This window comes from Brugia malayi (assembly GCF_000002995.4).
Source record: "Brugia malayi strain FR3 genome assembly, contig: Bm_v4_Chr2_contig_001, whole genome shotgun sequence".
NCBI lineage: Eukaryota > Metazoa > Nematoda > Chromadorea > Rhabditida > Onchocercidae > Brugia > Brugia malayi.
This window is the reverse complement of record NW_025062476.1, coordinates 5,194,095-5,213,545: the sequence shown is the minus strand read 5'-3', so window position 1 is coordinate 5,213,545 and position 19,451 is coordinate 5,194,095. Positions and strand designations below refer to the sequence as shown.

Genomic DNA, 19,451 nt, shown 5'->3' with positions numbered 1-19,451 from the left:
CATTATTGCCAATGGACCATCATCATTAACAGCATCGCTAATTCATTATCACCATCATTATTATTACTATTACCGACAACCTTATCAAAATCATCGTCACTAACATGATAAAATCATTGACATCATTATCATCAATATCAGCAACAGGATCATCAACATTTTTTATCTCTACCTTCACTTATCGATCAATTCAAAAAGTGAAATTTACGTTTCACTAATAAATAAAGACATATTTCTGGATGAATATGACGATAATTTTAAAGTAAAAATTTAAAAAACACTATGAGTTATTACACAAATTATCTTTTTCGCCTTCATTATTGCAGCTAGAGAAGAAAAGTTAGTTTATAAATGCCAAACAATGCTACAGCTGTTACTCTGAATCAAATCATCATCATTTACTAATACAGACATTTCAACAGCACTTCTATATTTTCTCTCATAGCCTAAAATTTTTACTAAAAATTTATTTTAAAAAATGGGAATTCAAAATATTAAAGCTAACCAGTGTTATTATTGCATAAGTGATCATCCATTTGAATTGATGAGTCAGCAGCACTTTCAATGTAATTCTTAACCAATTCCGAATTGAAACTCTTGAAAATAATTCGATCAATTTTAAAAATGTTGCTTAAAAATTAAATGAATACGTTTTCTTTTTCTTAGTCCTATAAGTAATCAATCAATGAACATCTTTTTCAAAACGAATTTATCAGTTTAATAGTTTCTAAAGACTGAAATATCAAGAAAATTTAACAGCAAAAAAAAAAACGAAAGAAAAGAAAAGAAGAAATGAATGAACTAATAAAGTTCTATTCAACAGATAGCTAAAACAGAAATAAACATTAATGTGACAAAAATGTTGTCATTTAGATGCAAATATACATAAACACACACACACATATATATATATAAACGTGAAATGTCGGTGGATGGATGAATGAATGCGCTTTGAAAACATCCAAAAATGAAGCTAAAGCTTGAAAGGCTTTATAGCCAAAATGTACTCTCTTCATCTATGACCCTTTTTGGATCCTTTTTCTCCTTTTTGTTAAACAAAACTTGAACAAAGAAAGAAAAAATGTACTCTCTCTCCTAACTAGTCATAGCTGTGGTAGGAGGGAGTGCTAGGGTTAGTTAATAGTGATAAGTAATGATAATAATGATAACATTTTTTAATAATATAGTAATAATAATAATTATTATTATATTAATAGCAATAATGATAATAGTGGTAGTAATAATTATAATAACAGTTATAACAATGATAATAATAAACAATAATAATAACAATAATGAAATAAACAATAGTAATTGCGATATAAAAAATAGCAATAGCAAATAATAGTAATAAATAAATGAATAACAATGATAAATAATACCAATAATAATGTTAATAATGAGAATAATGATGATAATATCAATTTTGGAATGATTGGAAAGAGTCTGTAAAAAAAAAAAGTATGAATCAAACTTCGAAAAGCTTTTTTGATGCATATTTGCTATTGCTGAGCTTATGAAAACAATAAGACAAAGATTCCTTTCTTTGTCCAAAATAGACAAATCAATGAGAGACAGTTAGTTACTTATTAGCTCTTGCTTATTTAGTTCATTTGATAGTAACAACATTTAGCAACATAATTTACTTAATAATAGTAATTGTTGTTGGATGAAACATTTAATTGTAATAACTATTTTATATTAATTATGATTATTAATTAATAATTGATTAATCATCTCTTAACAATAATTGCATTTCATACAGTTAATAAATAATAATACTATTAATATACACACAGTTTGTAATGATGAAATGAAGAAGAGACCTGTCAAATTTAAATAAACAAATCAAAGTAAATAGTATTATTATTAGCTAACAAATCAAAGTAAATAAACAGATTATCAATAAAAATTAAAGTAAATGTTATTAATATATTACAAATCAATGTAACTAAATATATTATCAATAAACAAATGGAATTAAATAATATTGATATAAAAAATTATAATATTAATTTAAAAGTAATTGGAAAAAATAGCAAGTGCATAGAATAATTTTCGTATTTATATTTTGAAATTTGTAAAAATTTTACATTACAAATTACCATTATCGTAATTGTCACTATCATTATCATGAATTATATATTAAATATATTTTATATAAAACTATTAGAATTAAATAAATAAATTCAAACAAATAATATTATCATCAATCACTATCAACACAAACATTTTCTTTTTTGAGATCTTCTAAAATTTATTGCAATTAATTTTTTTCCATTTAAATTTGACAATTTCATTAATATTATTTTTATATTTGAAATATGTTTAAAAAAGAAAAATCGACAATGTGCACATCACGTAAATTATGAGATTTTTTTAAAATACTAAGCAAATAAATTGCAGCTAGAAAAAAAAAAAAAACGAAAAAATGACTTTTTCTATGTATTAAAAAACTTTCATTATTTTATTTTCTTCTTTTTTTTATTCTATCATTTTGATTTACTGCTTGTTTATTTTTTGCTTCAGAATTTTAAAGTGATAGACTTCATTTACTTTACAACTGCTTTTAATGACGTAAATAAAATAATCAAACATGAAATAAAAGGCAAAAGGTTGCAGTATGTTTTTTCTTTTTAATTATCTATTTTAAAAGTTGTCAAATCAAAGGATAAAACTTCTCGAATGTCATATATATCAAATTATTAATATTACCAATTGAATTATTACAATTTTAATTAGCGCAAGAAGTAGTTTAATTGAGACATCGAATGATGGATAGGTTTTCCTTTAGTCATATCAATTGGATAATTGAAAATTGAATGATTGAAGGGGAACGAGTTATTATTATTGTTATCGAAATCAATGTTTGAACAAATTTTTTATTGCCACTTATAATTGAAAAGTAAATTTATACAACGAAAGAATAATTTTAAATTTGAAAAATTAAAAAAAAAAAAAAAAATTGCAATATTTTTTATCAATTACTAAAGATTATTATTGCTATTAATATTTCTTTTATTGTAATTTTTTCTATCATTATTATTATTATTATTGTTATTGCTTTTTTTATTATCGTTGTTACCGTTTTTTTTTTTTTGTCGTTTTATCATTATTATGGTTATTGTTGTCGTTGTTCTTGCTGTAATTGTTTACCATTGTTGTTGTTTATTGTTATCCGTATGTATTGTTTGATTTAATTATGACTCCTTTTTTTGCTTTGATTTAATTACAATTCATTTTTCTAAGTAATATTAATTGATTCTTTTGAAATGAAACAAAATGTTTACTTTCCATTAATAACTAAAACCTTAACTCATCATACTAACTACACTTACATGCACCTTTCCTTATCTGTGTGTCTCTCTCTCTTTCATTGCTATAATTTTTCTGTTATTTTATTGCAATTTCAACTTTTTTTCGCTTGAAATATCTAAACAAACTAAACAAAAGAAAGTTGATACATTTGAAATTTACTGTTTATTTTTTAACTATTAAATTTTTTGATTTCAATTCAAATTATCTCTTTCATTTACTTCACTTCATCCTTTCTGCTTATATTTTCCGGATTGATGACTTCGGAAGACACAGAAATTGGATGGACTGGAAAATCTCATTGCATAATTTGCACTTATTTAAATAAATTAAAACATTATAATTTCTTTTTTTTTCCTTTTTTTTAACAAAAGATTAATAATAGTTGGTTTAGCTTTAAATGTTAGGCAAAAATGAGAGAAAATTTTAAAAATGCAAATATTTCTTGCGGAAAATTTGAAAATTCTTTTCTTGACTTCAATGAATGTCAAAAGAACGAATAATGTTTATGCTAAATCTTTTCTCATATTTATTCACAAATTCAATAAAATTTAAATCGATTGCTTGTAGAATGCAAAATTATATTTGCCTGTTTGTAATTTTTTCGTAATGCAAATTAATTTTTCATTTCAGTAAATACAATTTGAAAGCAATAAAATGATACAATTATGAAGCGTATTAAAATCAATCTCTACAAAAAACAAACTACCCAAAATTTTAAAATTAATTTTGAAAACTTGTTTTAGTTGAAAAAAAAAACTTCTGAAAAAATTTACTTCTCTTCTTTCTTTAATTTGAAATACCATTTTCACTTCAAAGTACTTCCATTAATATATTCCAAGCAATATAAGCATTTCTTTATGATCACCCATTTCATTTATTATGGAATTATTTTTAAAATACTTATTCATTTGTTACAAGCAGTTAAAAAAGAATAAATGGTAAGCATTTTGAAAAAAAAGGCAACAGCAAAATTAAAAGATAAATTTGTGAAATTTAAAAATAGCATAATTTTAAATTTCTGAAATGCTAGTTTTTTAGTAAATTGAACGCAAATTTAAGGATTTCCGTCAATTTCAAACGTATAAAAACGGAAGAGCATTTGAACATTTGAAAAAAAAAAATGCATTTGAACGTGAGCGAATTGTATTATAAATAGGAATAAAATTTAAAATAAACAGGCTATGCTATAAGATTGCGACGTGTGATAAACAAAAGTTTGAATTTTTGAAAATGAAACACACAAATAGGTAAAAAATTGTTTCGGAAAATCAATAATTTAAATAAGTATTTCTCAAAAACTGAGCCTACCGTTCTCCAAGCAAATATGTTTGCAATATTGGCAGCAAACAATAATGAAAAAATGTCAATACTGATGAGATCAAGAATCCAGAATTTTCTATAACATGATGAAAAGCATAACGAACTTATTCTGTAAAGCGGGAACCAGAACAAAAGACATTTGTCGCCTTTGGAAAATTCCGGTTAATCTAGTTGGTGCAAGATTTATAGGTGGAAATCAAAAGGGAACATTAATTTAAAAAAATCACAGTCTCATTGGAAATATATAAATAATAAAGCCTAGGATGTCAGGTTAATTCACAAAATTCAATTCATATTTGAAAGTTCAATTTGAATCAAATGAAATCGTAAAGTGTATACACTGCTAATTATAAAAATGGATGTTTAACCAAATAATTATTACAAAATAGATAGTGAGAAAAGTAGAACGACAAATGCTTAAAATCATAATTACTTTTTCATAATTAATTTTTTAATAATTTTCTCATTAATTAAGTTCATTTCAGATTTAGGATAAAACTGATTTTATTGCATTTTATCTGATCGCTGTTAAATAACTTTTTATTGATTTTATTGATTTTTTCATTGCTTTTATCCGATCATTGTTAAATGACTTTTAATTGATGTCGAAAAAAGGAAAACGAAAAATGTCATTGATGCTGCTATTGTTTCCCTTTATAGTTGTTATCCGTGTTATTGTTGTTGCTAATTTAGTTATTGTTGTTCGGAGAGTTATATATACAACAACAGAAGCAGTTTAATTATCATAATTGCTTATCACTTATTAACTTCCCAAGCAAAATGCATTTTTATCTCTATTGCAGTTGTTGTTATTATTGTCGTTGCTGTTGATGTTACTACTGCTATTGTTGTTGTTACTGCTGCTGTTGTTATTGCTTATCTTCTTGTTGTCGTAGCTGTATTAGTACGAGCTATTTCTCTGATGAAAAAATGTGTTGATGTAATTTAAATTAACTTTGTCTTTTTTTTTTTTTTTTTACTTTTAATTGTTGAAAAAATTTTTCAATGTAATTATTATCTCTCACTCCTCTTCTATTGCATTAATTTTGAAACATTTTAATGAACTTTGATACTTTTCAATATTTTTTAACCGTTCAAATATTTGCAAATTGAGAAAAACATTTATTTCCATTATCATTTGTGATGTAAATGTGGCAGAAAATTTAAAATAATGTATTGAATGTATATTGTGCACTCAACCAGAATGTTTCTCTTTACTAATTAATTAAACAAAGCCAAAAAACGATTTCTTATTATTTTCCAGTAATTAGTTGTATTGTTAAAATATATTTTGAAATATTAGGTTAAAATAAAATTGAAAATTGAAGTTCACACTTGCACATAAGATTTCGAATAATAGCCATGCGTAGAGTGAAGTTATAATTTTATTTTTTGAATTTAAGGAAAGCAATGAAAAAACTAAACCATTTAAAAACTAATTTTAAGTTTTGATGGTATAATTATCTGACAAAATGTAAAATGAATGAATCAGTAGATTGTGTGTGTGTGTGTGAAATGAACACAATGAAATTGTTTAATTCTGTGGAAAAAAAAAGAAAAAAATATTTAAATTAATTAAGCAATGGCAAGCGGATTTTTTTTTCATTTTTTTTTTTTATTTTCACGTTTGTAAAAATAAAAAAATGAACAGTTTAAAAGCTTTTGTTCATTTCTAAATTATATGCTATGATTTATTGCATAAAATAAAACAAATGCTAGTAAGCATTAACTTCCACTTTTTTAAAAAATATATTAATCGGTTTCCAAATATTGGGTTTATTTTGAGTTTAAGCGATGATTTTTATAAAAAAAAATTTACTGCAAAAATTTCATTCAAATCAATTAAAAATGACCACTGATGCTAAATTCATAAAATTTAAATTCGAAAAATCCATTTTAAGCGAGGAACTCAATTTCTTTTTTTCCTTTCGTATTTTTCTTGTTTTTATTTTTGTATGATAAACTTTTGAATATTAGTTAAATTAATTTAGTGTTTACATTCATAATCAATTATACTTTAGGCAGTTATCAATAATATCATAACTATAGTGGTAGTTTATCTGTAAAAATAAGTTTAAATAGACATGCTAACCTGATATTTAACTTTTTTATATATTATTGGTATTTGGTTATTATAAAAAGACAAATGAGGTAAATAGGATGTGGCATAAAAAGGACAAAATGGGTAACTGTTATTAATTCCGGGTAACTCCCACAATGGAAACAGGTACCAACTAAATACTACATTCTTCAACTATGTTCATATGCGTGTGTGTGTGTGTTGCGCGCATGTGTGCATGCATGCATGCATATACGTCTGATTTGGAGTATTTAAAGTTTTAATTTTATTTGAAGAGTGCTCTCAACAAGAATGCTTTGTTAAAATTTGAAAAAGATAAGGTGTGATAAAGGTATGTGAAAGAAATGAGAAGAGAAACGAAGAAAGGAGCGGTTTGAAGCGCAGTTCACTAATAGTTATGAAGAAGGAGCAATCGTTGTTGCATATTTTATGTCAAGAAAGGATTTACGTTGGACAGGTAAGTTAAATATTTGTCCAATACTGGAAATATTGATAAATATATTATCACTTTGTGTCATTATCACTTTAAGATATTATCATTTTAAATTGTATTCATCAATAACAATAATAATAATAATAACCAGTAACAATTTTCAGTATTCTAACTTCAATGTTTTGTTTAAATGAAATATTCGTACCTTTCTCACTTGAAAATAAAATGCTATAATTATATTACTTTTAATTCTTAAGTAATCCATTATTATTATTCTTTTTATCACATTACAAAATATGCTAATATTGCATGTTTGCTAATAATTTAGACAACTGCATGCTTAATATTGCTATCATTAAAGTTATTCAAATTTTTCCCTTAATGAATAATTTTCAAGTATTTCGCATAAAAAATTAAATAACAAATAAAGAAAACACAAATGTCGGGTATTTCTTCAAAATAAAAACAAAAGCTTACTAATATTAAGTGATAAATTCCTTATCATTTAATTTTTGCTCTTATCACTTCCCTTACTTGTAACATTTACTTTGCTTTTTTTGCAAAAATTATTTCAAATTCTCACTGATAATTTCAGATTTATTACTTTCAATTGTAGTTGACAATTTCCTTTTTATTTCTTGGAAGATAACCTTAAAATTGCAAACTTTAATGAATTCCTTTGTATGATTTCTTCGCATTTTAACATTCAATACTATAAAACACTTTAAAAAACAACAGATTGTGTCGTCTGTTTCTTTTATTTATTTGCGCAGCAAATCTAAATTAACTTAAAAATTTCAATGAATGAAGATATTTGGCAAATGAAGGTAAAAGAAGATAGGTAATTAGATAATTTGAACTGTATCAGATTACTATAATTAAAATTTCGATGCCAATCAGAAATGATATAAATTCATTGCATTCCATATTTAATAATAAATAGAAAGAATAACCTTTGGCGTAATTAAATCAGATTCGATTTTTTTGCAAAATATTTGAAAGAGAAAATATTGAAGTATTTGTCACATTTTTATTTCAACAAGAAAAAGAACTATTTCATATAAATCAAAGTTGAATTTATTTGTGAATTTTACTATTTCATTCAATTATTTTAATTAGTCAAAATATTATTAATCGTAAAAGAAAAATATTTATTTATTTAATTTATCAAATTGTGAAAATGCATTTTTATCCAATTGGAATTTTAAATGAAATTCATTTTGATTAATGAAAATTATTTTTTATTTTCATTTGTTTCGCAGGATTGATATATATATATATTTATTTATTTATTTATTATATTATATATTGCAGAAAAAATTTATCAAAACTCCTTAAATGACATTAAATGATAAAATAAATTTAATTATCTGATATATTTGACCGAATGGTACCAAAGGCGATTGTCATTGAATGATTACTCAAGACTTGTGATGAATAAATAAAATGGTTTTTCTCTAATTTATCATATTATTTCGTTATTGGAATTTAAATTCGGAATTGAAATATGTCCATTTAATTAATTAATAAATTCATTCATTCATTCCATTTTTTAAGTGTTAATATGCTGAATGTAACAAATAATTCATTGCAGTTCAAAATTAATAATTATAACAAACTTCTTCCCTCCATAATCTTTAATACATATTATTAGGAATATTCAGTTCAACTTTTTTTTAAAAAATTATTTAGGAAAGCTTTTTTCTTCTTTGTTTTCTTTTTGTACTTTTATTTTTTTAAGTTATAAATTTTAATTATTTCTCTGCTTTTTATGTTTTTCTTCTATAGCTATTGATGCATAATTTTGTAATTTATCTTTTTAATATTTTGATATATATAGTTGAATTGACGAACAAAAAAAAACAAAACTTCACAAAACTAAACAATTTGAAATTTAAAATTAATTATATTCATTCACTCGCAAAAAAAGATCAAAACCTGTACAATGACAAATTTGAGAAAAGGTAAAAAAATTAGCAAAAAATTTCCTTATCATTAGTAATCAATGAAAATGTAATATAATTTTTTAAACTTTTATTCTAATTTCGTATTAAATAATCATTTATTTGTTTTCAGTTATTCTTATATTTAATATTCAATTATTTTTTTTATTAAATATTTTTTGTCAGATTTACCTAATTAACAATTCATATATTTTTGAAAAAACAACAATGCAATTTATGGTTGTTTCATTAAAAAATTTTTCATTTTATTAACAAAAAAAGAAGGAAAAATAATTAAAACAATGAGATTGCATCAAATATTTAAAATATGAAAAAATTTTTCAGTCATTTTTGTTTACTCTTAGAATTTAGGTGATAAAGGACATTTACATTACAATAAATTTTGGAAATTATTGAAAATTTTTCTGAAAAGATTACGATATTTTGTGTATACTGTGGAAAATAGCAAACTAATTTTTTATTACAATTTTATTTGTTTACTTTACTATTTTTTATTTATCTAATTTATTTACTTATTTATTAATTCATTTCATTCAATTGTTCTTTATCATTTTGTTAGTACTTAATTTTTCTTTAATAAATTAAATTTTTTTAAACTTATGGCAATATTTTTGTTTCATATTATAACAAAAAAAAAAAAAATGAAGCAATAAATATTTTGCAAATATTAAAATTATGATTCCTTTTTTTTGTTTTTTTTTGCTTTTGAAATATCTCAAATGCATATTTCATTTTTGTTGAATTAATGGAAAATATACAATATTAGACTCATATAAAAGGATTTTTTATTTTTCAATCATCAATTTAAAAGAAAATTATTTTAAAAAAAGTAGGCTATCTTTTTTTTAAAAAAAATGCGTTATGAATCATCTTTTATTGAAATTGTTTTCCTTTATTTTGCTTTTTTCTCTTTTCTTGAAAATTAAAAATTATAGCTCTTTATAAAAACGGTATTTGTCTCTTTTTTAAATCTCTCTACTTCGTCTCCTTTTAATTCTTTTTTTTCATATTGATTAATTAATTGTTCTTTGTTCGATAATTAAATTAAATAGAAGACAAAAAAACAAGAAAAAAGAAGTGCAGCAGAAAAAATTCAGATGAATATTGTATGAGAAATTTTTGCAAAAATGCGAAAAAATGCGATTTCATGTGATTTATATAAAAAGCTAAAAAATAAGAACAAAAAGCGAAATTAATTATAATAGCAATAAAATCGAAATTGAAATGATATCGAATTTAATTGATGATGAATGGAAGAAAAAAAATGGCAAACAGAAATGATAGTTCATGTAATTTTGAAATGACTTATTTTACAGAATATATTAATTTCAAATTCTTTTTTCATGCAACTTTTCAATAATAAATAAAAGTTGCAAACAAAAGTTAATGAATGATGTGAATCTGTAGTTAAAGACAGACTGATATGGCCACTGATAGGATATCAAGTAGTGATAAGCAAGTTGCAATTTTGATGACTGCGTGATTTTAATATTTATAATAAAGAAATTACTGATAAACATTTGCAATATTTTTTTTTAATAGTTCCATAAATAGTTAAATAGTTCATTGCATTAATTGTTATCTTTTCATTTTAGCCACTGAAAATATTGGTGGAAGTGAATTTCATCCGTTCAACACCAATCACTTCATTGACCGGTTTCTTTAAAGGTCAATTTCATACAAAAATTTCCAATCAGATAGAATTCCGGCAAATTGTTGCATTCAAAATCGGATTTGATACCCTCACACGACAATGGCCTATAGAAAATGGTGAAATTTATGTACCAGCTGGTAAACATACAGCTGAAACAAATTTAGCAATAGGACAAGAATGCCCGGGAAGTTATTTGGGCAAATATGGTTCTATCGAATATTTCATCGCTGTTGAGGTATTTGTTTTCTGTTCAGGTATTTTGATTCTAGTTGAAATGATCATGAAATTAAGTTCGAATATATTATTGGTACTGCATAATTTCCTTTTCGAATATTTTACCATTCATCTATACATGCATATATATATTCATATTTTTCAAATTTGTATATTTACTGAAATACTTAAGTAAGCATTAATACTTTATATTACAAATGATCATATATATTCAACTACAACTATTATCCGTATTTTACATCCATTTTGCTATTATTGCTGAAACAAATTGAAGTTATGTATCCCTGATCGACCGAAGTTAATACAAATGCGCCCAGTGAAAGTGATCGCAGTTATGGATATCACTCGTTATCTGCCATTTCACATACCAGTTCACATCGAACGATATTTTCATAAGAAACTTCTCTGTCTCAATAAATCTTCTATCAAAGTTTTTATCAAAATGTCAAAAGCAGCGTTTGTTCCAGGTTAATTCATAAATTTTAGCACATTACAGAATAATCATAGTAAAAACAATACGATTATGATATAACAGTATGATTATCAGTGCTTAAAAAAACAAAATTGACTGTAACTTTGCGCATTCATTCAATAACAAATAATGTTTTCCGATAAAATAATGATTATTAGTTGAAATTTCGTTTGTTTGATAACTGGACACCATGTAATAAATGATATTATCAGGTGAAATGATTGTTGTTGATGGTGAAATTGGTAATGAATATGGAAAAAATTCAATCAAAGGTGGTATTGTGAGACTTATTATGGTTGTACGATTTCGTTGTAAAGGCAATGAAAAGTTTACGTTAGTTATTTTTCTTTTCTTTTTTTTTTTTCAAATGTTTTGTCAAAAATAATTATATTGGATATTTAATACATTAAAAATTTTATTTCCTGTGTTATTCTTATTTTTATTTTTACTTTATCTTTTCAAATTTGAATTATAATAAAATTATGATGAAATTTTATTACTATTAAAAAAACGATCAATTAATCAAATAAAGTAAACAAATTTTGATTAAACGCTATGATCATGTCTTTCATTAATCACAATCACATCTAAACATATATATTTCATTCTTTCTAAAATAAAAAAAAAAGATTAATAAAATAAATTAAAATCAGAAACGATTGTCGTATTGTGTCACAGCATTACGAATCAATCAAATTTGATTTACTGTAAATGAAATAAGAAAAAAATTATTTTTTTATTATCAGTTCATTCCGTTTTATGTTTTTTTTTATGTTTTTATGTTTCATTTCTTTCTCATACTTCAAATACTGATTAAAACTAATTGGATACTGAATATATTACTTTTCAATTTTGATTGCATATTGTGATATTTCCTTAATATCGATCAGTCAGACTGAAGAATATGTTGACATAATTTATGAAAATTAAAGTATAAACAACAAACATCACAAACAATGATAATTGTATTAGATTAATTTTAAAATTTTGAATAAATTTTTATTAAATTTACAGGAATAAGACGCTGTCATATTTTATGCTTCCATTTATTCCACAATGTTCGATTATTGCATTTCAACACTTTTTGCAAGTACTTAATAATTTCTATTTAAATTGCTATTTAATTTCCATTTAACAACATGTAAAAATCTTTGAATAACATCATTCTGAAATTATTATTTTAAAGTTTTCATTTTATTTAAGGCTTTAGAAAATGTCGCAGAGTGAATATCTCATGCATGATTTTTACAAAAAAATTTATTAAATTCAGTTTTATGCTTTTTTTATATTACAGTTTTTTTTGTTCAATCTTACACTTTTTCTTTGCAATTCTAAATTTTTCCATGAGAATGTTAATTAAATGACAGCTTTTTAATTTGAAAATTTTTAAATATTTTCCAATTTGCACCAATTATTTATTTATGTCGTATTTAGTTGATGTCATTTTCTTAATGAACATATTTACAATTTTTATTTTAGCACAAATCATGTATGCTTCAACCTTAGACTTATTTTTTAGATTTTTTGGAATTTTTTTAATTTAAAAAAAATTATTGGTATTAACTAATTAGAGCAGTAAAAAATAATGCAATGTAATATTTCATGTATTTTTCTTATTTTTAATTTTTTAAAGTTAAAAGTACGAACAAATTACAGACGACAATATCGTTAGTCATTTGCCTATTAGATTTAAAATTTTAGACAATCTTTAATTTGTACTCTTTGGGTAACCTTTAATTTTTACTCTTATTGAAAATGGAAAATGCTCATTGAATTCAATAAAAAGAAAATGCTTATACATTCCCTTCAATTTTTAGACAAATTATAAATCAATTTAAGAATGATAAGAATTAAGTAGATCAGAATAATCTTTCCTCCTAGCATAAGCCATAAGTATTTATGTAATTGTTTTTTTTTTAAAAAAAAAAAGTTTTTTGGTAGAAGATGAATAATCTAATGCATTTATGAAAATTAATGATATATCATTTTAAAGAGAAAAATTATGTATCGAAAAATTTATGAAATTTAATTTCAATAAGGCACTTTTTTATTTAAAACCTTTTATTCATCAGAAGCTAAAATGGGATATTTTTTGGAAGATATTTAAATAATAATTATTTCAGATACCAATTAATGCATTTCCAACTTATTGCCACCCTGATGCACTTATCAATTTATCCTATCATATATCAGTAATGCTCAACGAATGTAAACCAATTAAAATACCACTAATTATTGGTACTGGAATTCCCATTCAATTCATTAACACTCAGAATTATCCATCTTCATTGTTATCTATTGCTAATTTTTCAACAATGCTACTACAATCACAGACATTTCCGCCTTTGATCATCAATTCATTGCAACATTTACCGCCATCAACACTTTCAATTCCATCATTTCTGCTATCAGTCTCTTCACCTTTTTCATATTCAGAATTTGACAAGTCATTGGACAGTACTGTATTTTCATCTTGCAAATGCAATCAGATAGATCACTCACAGGTAACTTTTACCCCGGGAGAATTCCCAATAACTCGTTACAAAGGGCAATCTATACTGAGGATAGAAGAGATTGAATGATCAAACATTTGACAATTATAAATGTTACATTCCTCTCTTCAATCATATATAATCGATCTTTATTTCATCTGCGATCTTTTTTCTACATTCACTTACGCATCACTTACGTTTTTCACGTTACTGTGCTATCCACGAATGTATTGTTGCTAAATTTAAATTACAGTTTAGATGACGTAATGACATTATGCGTGACTAAATAAAAAAGGCTGAAACAATGTTTTATACAAAATTATCATTTAATTTAAAAAAGAAAAAGATGAAAGAAATTTGAACAGTTTGTGTTTCAAACAGTTCTTTTCATTTAAATTTATTGCTTATTTTCTCTTTTTTCTTGTTTCATTACAAGAAAACTATTTCAATTAAGTTTTCGTAAAATTAATTTTCTCAATTCGTTATTAACTTCTAAATATTTTTATGTATTTAATATAAACGAATAAAATATTAGATGTGATAACAGCAAGAAATACTTTGAAAAGAGTAAGGAAACGAATTTGTAATTAGTTGAGTTAAATTACATTTTTAAAACTTAACTGACTTGCAGTATTGTGGTATATTGGTTAAATTGAGAAACTTGAAATAATTCGAAATTCAAGTTAAAAATTGAAATTAATGCAAAAAAAATTCCGAAAGTCCTATGATAGGATAAGAGAATAGTTATCACAATAATCACTCCAGCAAATGTCACACATATTTAGCAATAATCAATATGAAATCCATGCTTATCATCATTTAGCTCATGATAATCATTATAATCATCATTAGTTCCATGATTATCACCATTAAATTCATAATAATCATTATTATGTTCATGATAATCATCACTGAATCATATGCGTAACTGTGGTTACCGTATCCGGATATGGTGTTTGTTGTGCATATCTGAAAATTAAACAACATAGTTTTTTTTCCTTCGGATATCATTAAATTTTCAATTTTTGTAAATTAGCTTATTTCAAAAAATAAATAATAAAAAATAAAACAAAAATTCTTAAATAGTGTAATCAATTATAAAAATAAAATTTGATTAAATTAAAACTAAGCTAACCGAAATGATTCGCATTCAACAAACGCGACATGCTTATCATTACTGATTGTATTATCAGTATGACGTGTAAATATTCCAACATAAGGTGCGCAGATTATTAATTTCCAATCAAATTCGTCCGTATTACTGCTACACGTACACAGTGATACAAGTAACATTGATAATGTAGTAATCTACAAATATTATAAATCTTAAAAAAACATAAGATAATAATTTATTATTGCTTAATTTTAAGAAATATTAGATTATAAATTATTAATCCAATCATTTTCATTGATCATTTTGATCAATATTAAAATATCTTAATAATATTTCAATTTAAAGCAAATTAATGCTTTTATATCAATTAGACTATAAAGAAGAAATTAAGAAATTTATGACACAATATGCAAACTACTAGTTAAACCTTTTTTTTGAATTGAAAATAAGGAAAAAATTATGTAAAAAAATTTTTTGTTTACTCAAATGATAAATTATAGGAGATAAAAATGTTGCGATACTTTTTGAGTTTTTATATGATTTGAAGAATTAAATAATTACTTACTATAAAAGTAGTTAATGGGTACCATGTAATTGGTATTTCGCACAGAATAGGTAATAATTTTTGTGCTTTATTAGCTATTGCTTGTAGTGTTGTTGATGCAAAATCTAACTCGAAATATGCAAATTTACAGTCAGCCCATATTAATGAATGTGTAATTGATGTTTCATTAAAACATTGTAGTGGAAAATGGTGAAATCGAAGAGGTGTGACTCGGAAATACAGGTAAAATAGCACCAGGGTACCGAAAATACCAGTAAGTAAGCCAGTTGTTGCTCCTTTGCCATTTAAAAATGGAAAAAGATAGCTGCAGGTATAAAGTGCTGTCATTGGAGCTGTTAAAGTGCTAAAATATGATTTGAATTTTAAATAAAAATAAAATTAATTATTAATAAATAGTTGCATGTGTGTATTATATTTATTTATTGCACCATTAATTGTAAACAATTCACACACAATCCAAATGTTATTATGTAAATATTTAGTAAATATTTTAGTATAATTTATTTTGAATACGAAAAAAAAGCTAACCCTAAAATTAGTAGTGATATTGGGCCATATTTTAATGGCTTGTCTAAATAAAGCCAAGCATTTGATAATGCAATAATTATACTTCCAATTATTAATAACCCAACCTATAAATTAATTTAAATTTGTGTTAAATTTCTGTCAAAATTAGCTAATATTCCTTGTACTAAATTCATTTTCATCATTGATTAATATAAATAATTTTATAAATAATTCAGTGGAATGATTCAAAATTTATTAAATTTGAATTTATGTGTAAAAGAGCAAATTATAACAAATTAACCTGTATTGATCCAATTTGCTGTTGAAGTGATCGTCGTATTAGCAATGGTCTTAGTAAATCTTCCCAAATTAAATTTATCAAAGTAAGTTCAGTTAGAATGATAGCAAATGAAGCAACAAGTGATAATACTGCATTAATTAGAGATGGGAATAATCCATTTTCTATCTCCAATGATATATCTTCATGGCTTACATTAAACATTGCAAATGAATTTACTTGACAAAACCAATTAATTTTATTAGCAAATAAATTGGATGATACTAGCATTACGCTTGTTAACAGACTAAAAAGTCCCACGTGAATAGCTAATGATTCACGTAAACGTCGACAAGATGAAAGCGAGAAGTACTGCTGTAAAAAAAATTTTTCAGTAACAATGAAAATGTAAACTATTAATTTTTAGCATACGTAATTTATTACTAATTACTAGTGTGATTATTCATTTTGATTACATCAATAAATCAATCAATTGATCAAAGATTATCAGCGATAAATAGTATAACGATTGTTAATAAAATGTAACATTTGTAATTAAATAAACAATTTTTGTTCATTGATTTTTGTTTGTTTTTTTTTTATCGTAGTTCATTAATAAATGTTTCATATCACCAAATTTTTAATCACTGACAATGAGAATTATGATAACCTGATATAATAATGGACTAGTGATAAGGAAATGTAAGCCATTTAAGATACCCAAATAAAATGCTGTCCATGAATCGAATGATAAATAATCGTGAGATAATATGATTTCAACAAAATTATATATGTAATTCGTTAAATTATCAAATATTATATATGAAGCTGCTAGCATTGCTAACTAAAATTTTATATTTTTCATAAATATTTTATAATTTTTATCAAATTTGAAGTGCATTTTTAATTTGTTTGTATAAAAATATCAGCAATAATGTTTGAATATTTTTTTAATTCAAACATTAAAATAAATCCATTTTATTGCATTTATGAATTAAATTTCTTACATTTTTCCTTGCTATTATTAAGCATAAATTGAAACTGAAGAATTAAAATGAAATTTAAAAATAAAAAAGCATTTTTTTATCTCTCACACAAATTGATGCAAAGAAGACATTGGATGAAACGCTTGTTTGCCCACCAAAAGCAATTGCAAAAATGCTAGTATATCCTAATATCGTACATATTTTGTAAGGTGATAAGAACGATATCCGTGTTGTGATAAGTGATACTGTCATTATCAATAATATTACGGTAAATATGATTAAAAAAATTATATTTAATACGCATACCAATAAATATACTAAAATACGTCAATCTTTAATTGCAATTATTATCATTGATTGTGCAAAAAAAAAAAGCTTATAAATCTTTTAGTAAAAGAATTAATTAATAATAATTTAATTGAAATTTTAATGAATATTTATTTAAATAGAATTTTAGTAAAATATTTTAAATTTAAGAAATTAAATATAAAATTTAATAATGTGAAAGTATTGCTAAAATATTAAACAAAAATTTTCAAGAAAAAGTAATATTTAAATTGCAAAGTTTAGGTTAAAAAATTTTTCAATTTTTAATTTTTTTTCACACATACGAAATGACTGATTGAATCGTAATTTAATATAGTAGCATATGCTGGGTGATCGATTATAATGTAATATTGGACTAATTAGTGAAATTGCTAATAATGCAGCGCATCCATAGCCCAACAGATAATGTACTATCAGTTCAGCTGCAACAAATAAAACATTTTAAATTTGAAAAAAAGCTGAAAAAAAAAAGAAAAAAAAATCATTTTTACAAAATATAATTCATTTAAAACATTTTAATATTATCACTAACAATTACTTTTACTATGAATAATATTTCATGAAAATTTTTGATTTATTAATATCGTAATTATAGTAAATAATATGTATTTCAGCATATAAAAGGCAAATTATTTTAAATATTTCTAATACAAAACTTATTATGGGATAAATATTTAGTTTTTTTTTTCTTTCTGAACAAAAATTATTTAGAAAATTTTATTAACTTAACTAACAAAATCGCATAATTTACCAGGTAATGTAATAGGTAGAATAAGTATTAATGGTGCAATAACAATTAATGTACAATTAATTGCTGAACGAAATAAACCAATTTCAGTTGTACCCTAAAAAAATTAATCATTAATTATTTGGACAACGTCACAGAATATGAATAATTTTTTAAACAAATTATTTAAATGTAAAAATAACTAACTTGTTGGAAGTTGGTAGGACTTATAAGTGAGGTAAAACAAAAGTGATCAAAGCCAAGAATGATAAAAATGATTAATATCAATGATATTGGCAAATATTGTGATAAATCCATCCATTGCATAATTTTAAAGAATAAAAATTTTTTTGTAATTTTGTGATGCTAAAAAATGAGAAGAAAAAATTAGAAATATTCGAGATTGCTTTCTAACTAAAATAATGATTAAAGAAACAAAAAAGGCATCTTTTTAAAAAATTCCGGGCTAAATTTAATCAATCAATTGAAATTAATAAACTTTTCGCATCTTAATTAAAGACTGAATTGTAAATTTTACTGCAATTAATTTGCTGTAGTGCATGAGTGAAATGAAAATAATGATTTATCAATTCATTTGCTTCTTTTTCTCCACATTTCAATTTGAATTCATTAATTAATATCAAATTTAAATTTTCAGCCAATAGTAATGGAGCATATTAAACAGAGAGAATTGATTTGGATTATATTTTCACTCGTTAAACTATCTGAAGAGTGCCACCTGATTGAAAATATCTTTTATTTTAATCAAATTTTCATCATTTAATTTTTTAAAAAATGAAAAATTTAAATGAAACAATTCAACAGAACTTCATTAGATCACAAGAAATTCGATATAATTATATCTATTATTATCTTGTTAATTAAGATATTATATCAGCTAACTAACACTTATCATTTTTATCTTTTCCATAAATTTCATTGAAATATTGCATTAACATTTCCATTAGTCATTTAAATTAT

General features: G+C 23.5%; 3 protein-coding genes across 3 annotated transcripts; 2 read left to right on the top strand and 1 right to left on the bottom strand.

Annotated features, from left to right (window-relative positions):
* Positions 1 to 4,721: 4,721 nt before the first annotated feature.
* Positions 4,722 to 5,587, top strand: Bm9413 (Patj homolog, putative; the record flags this gene model as incomplete). The annotated part of the gene is made up of 2 exons (XM_043078488.1): positions 4,722 to 4,827; positions 5,442 to 5,587. The coding sequence occupies 2 exons, from the start codon at positions 4,722 to 4,724 to the stop codon at positions 5,585 to 5,587; spliced, it is 252 nt and encodes an 83-aa protein (XP_042934422.1).
* Positions 5,588 to 7,115: 1,528 nt separating this feature from the next.
* On the top strand, positions 7,116 to 14,057 carry Bma-arrd-10 (Uncharacterized protein; the record flags this gene model as incomplete). The annotated part of the gene is made up of 6 exons (XM_043078487.1): positions 7,116 to 7,175; positions 10,711 to 11,004; positions 11,278 to 11,470; positions 11,688 to 11,808; positions 12,490 to 12,565; positions 13,599 to 14,057. 6 exons carry the CDS (start codon positions 7,116 to 7,118, stop codon positions 14,055 to 14,057), a joined length of 1,203 nt encoding a protein of 400 aa, XP_042934421.1.
* An 818-nt stretch (positions 14,058 to 14,875) lies between these two features.
* Positions 14,876 to 18,797, bottom strand: Bm9408 (Uncharacterized protein; the record flags this gene model as incomplete). The annotated part of the gene is made up of 10 exons (XM_043078486.1): positions 14,876 to 14,936; positions 15,103 to 15,275; positions 15,647 to 15,989; positions 16,175 to 16,278; positions 16,455 to 16,805; positions 17,101 to 17,274; positions 17,525 to 17,733; positions 18,028 to 18,165; positions 18,495 to 18,588; positions 18,678 to 18,797. The coding sequence occupies 10 exons, from the start codon at positions 18,795 to 18,797 to the stop codon at positions 14,876 to 14,878; spliced, it is 1,767 nt and encodes a 588-aa protein (XP_042934420.1).
* Positions 18,798 to 19,451: the final 654 nt, after the last annotated feature.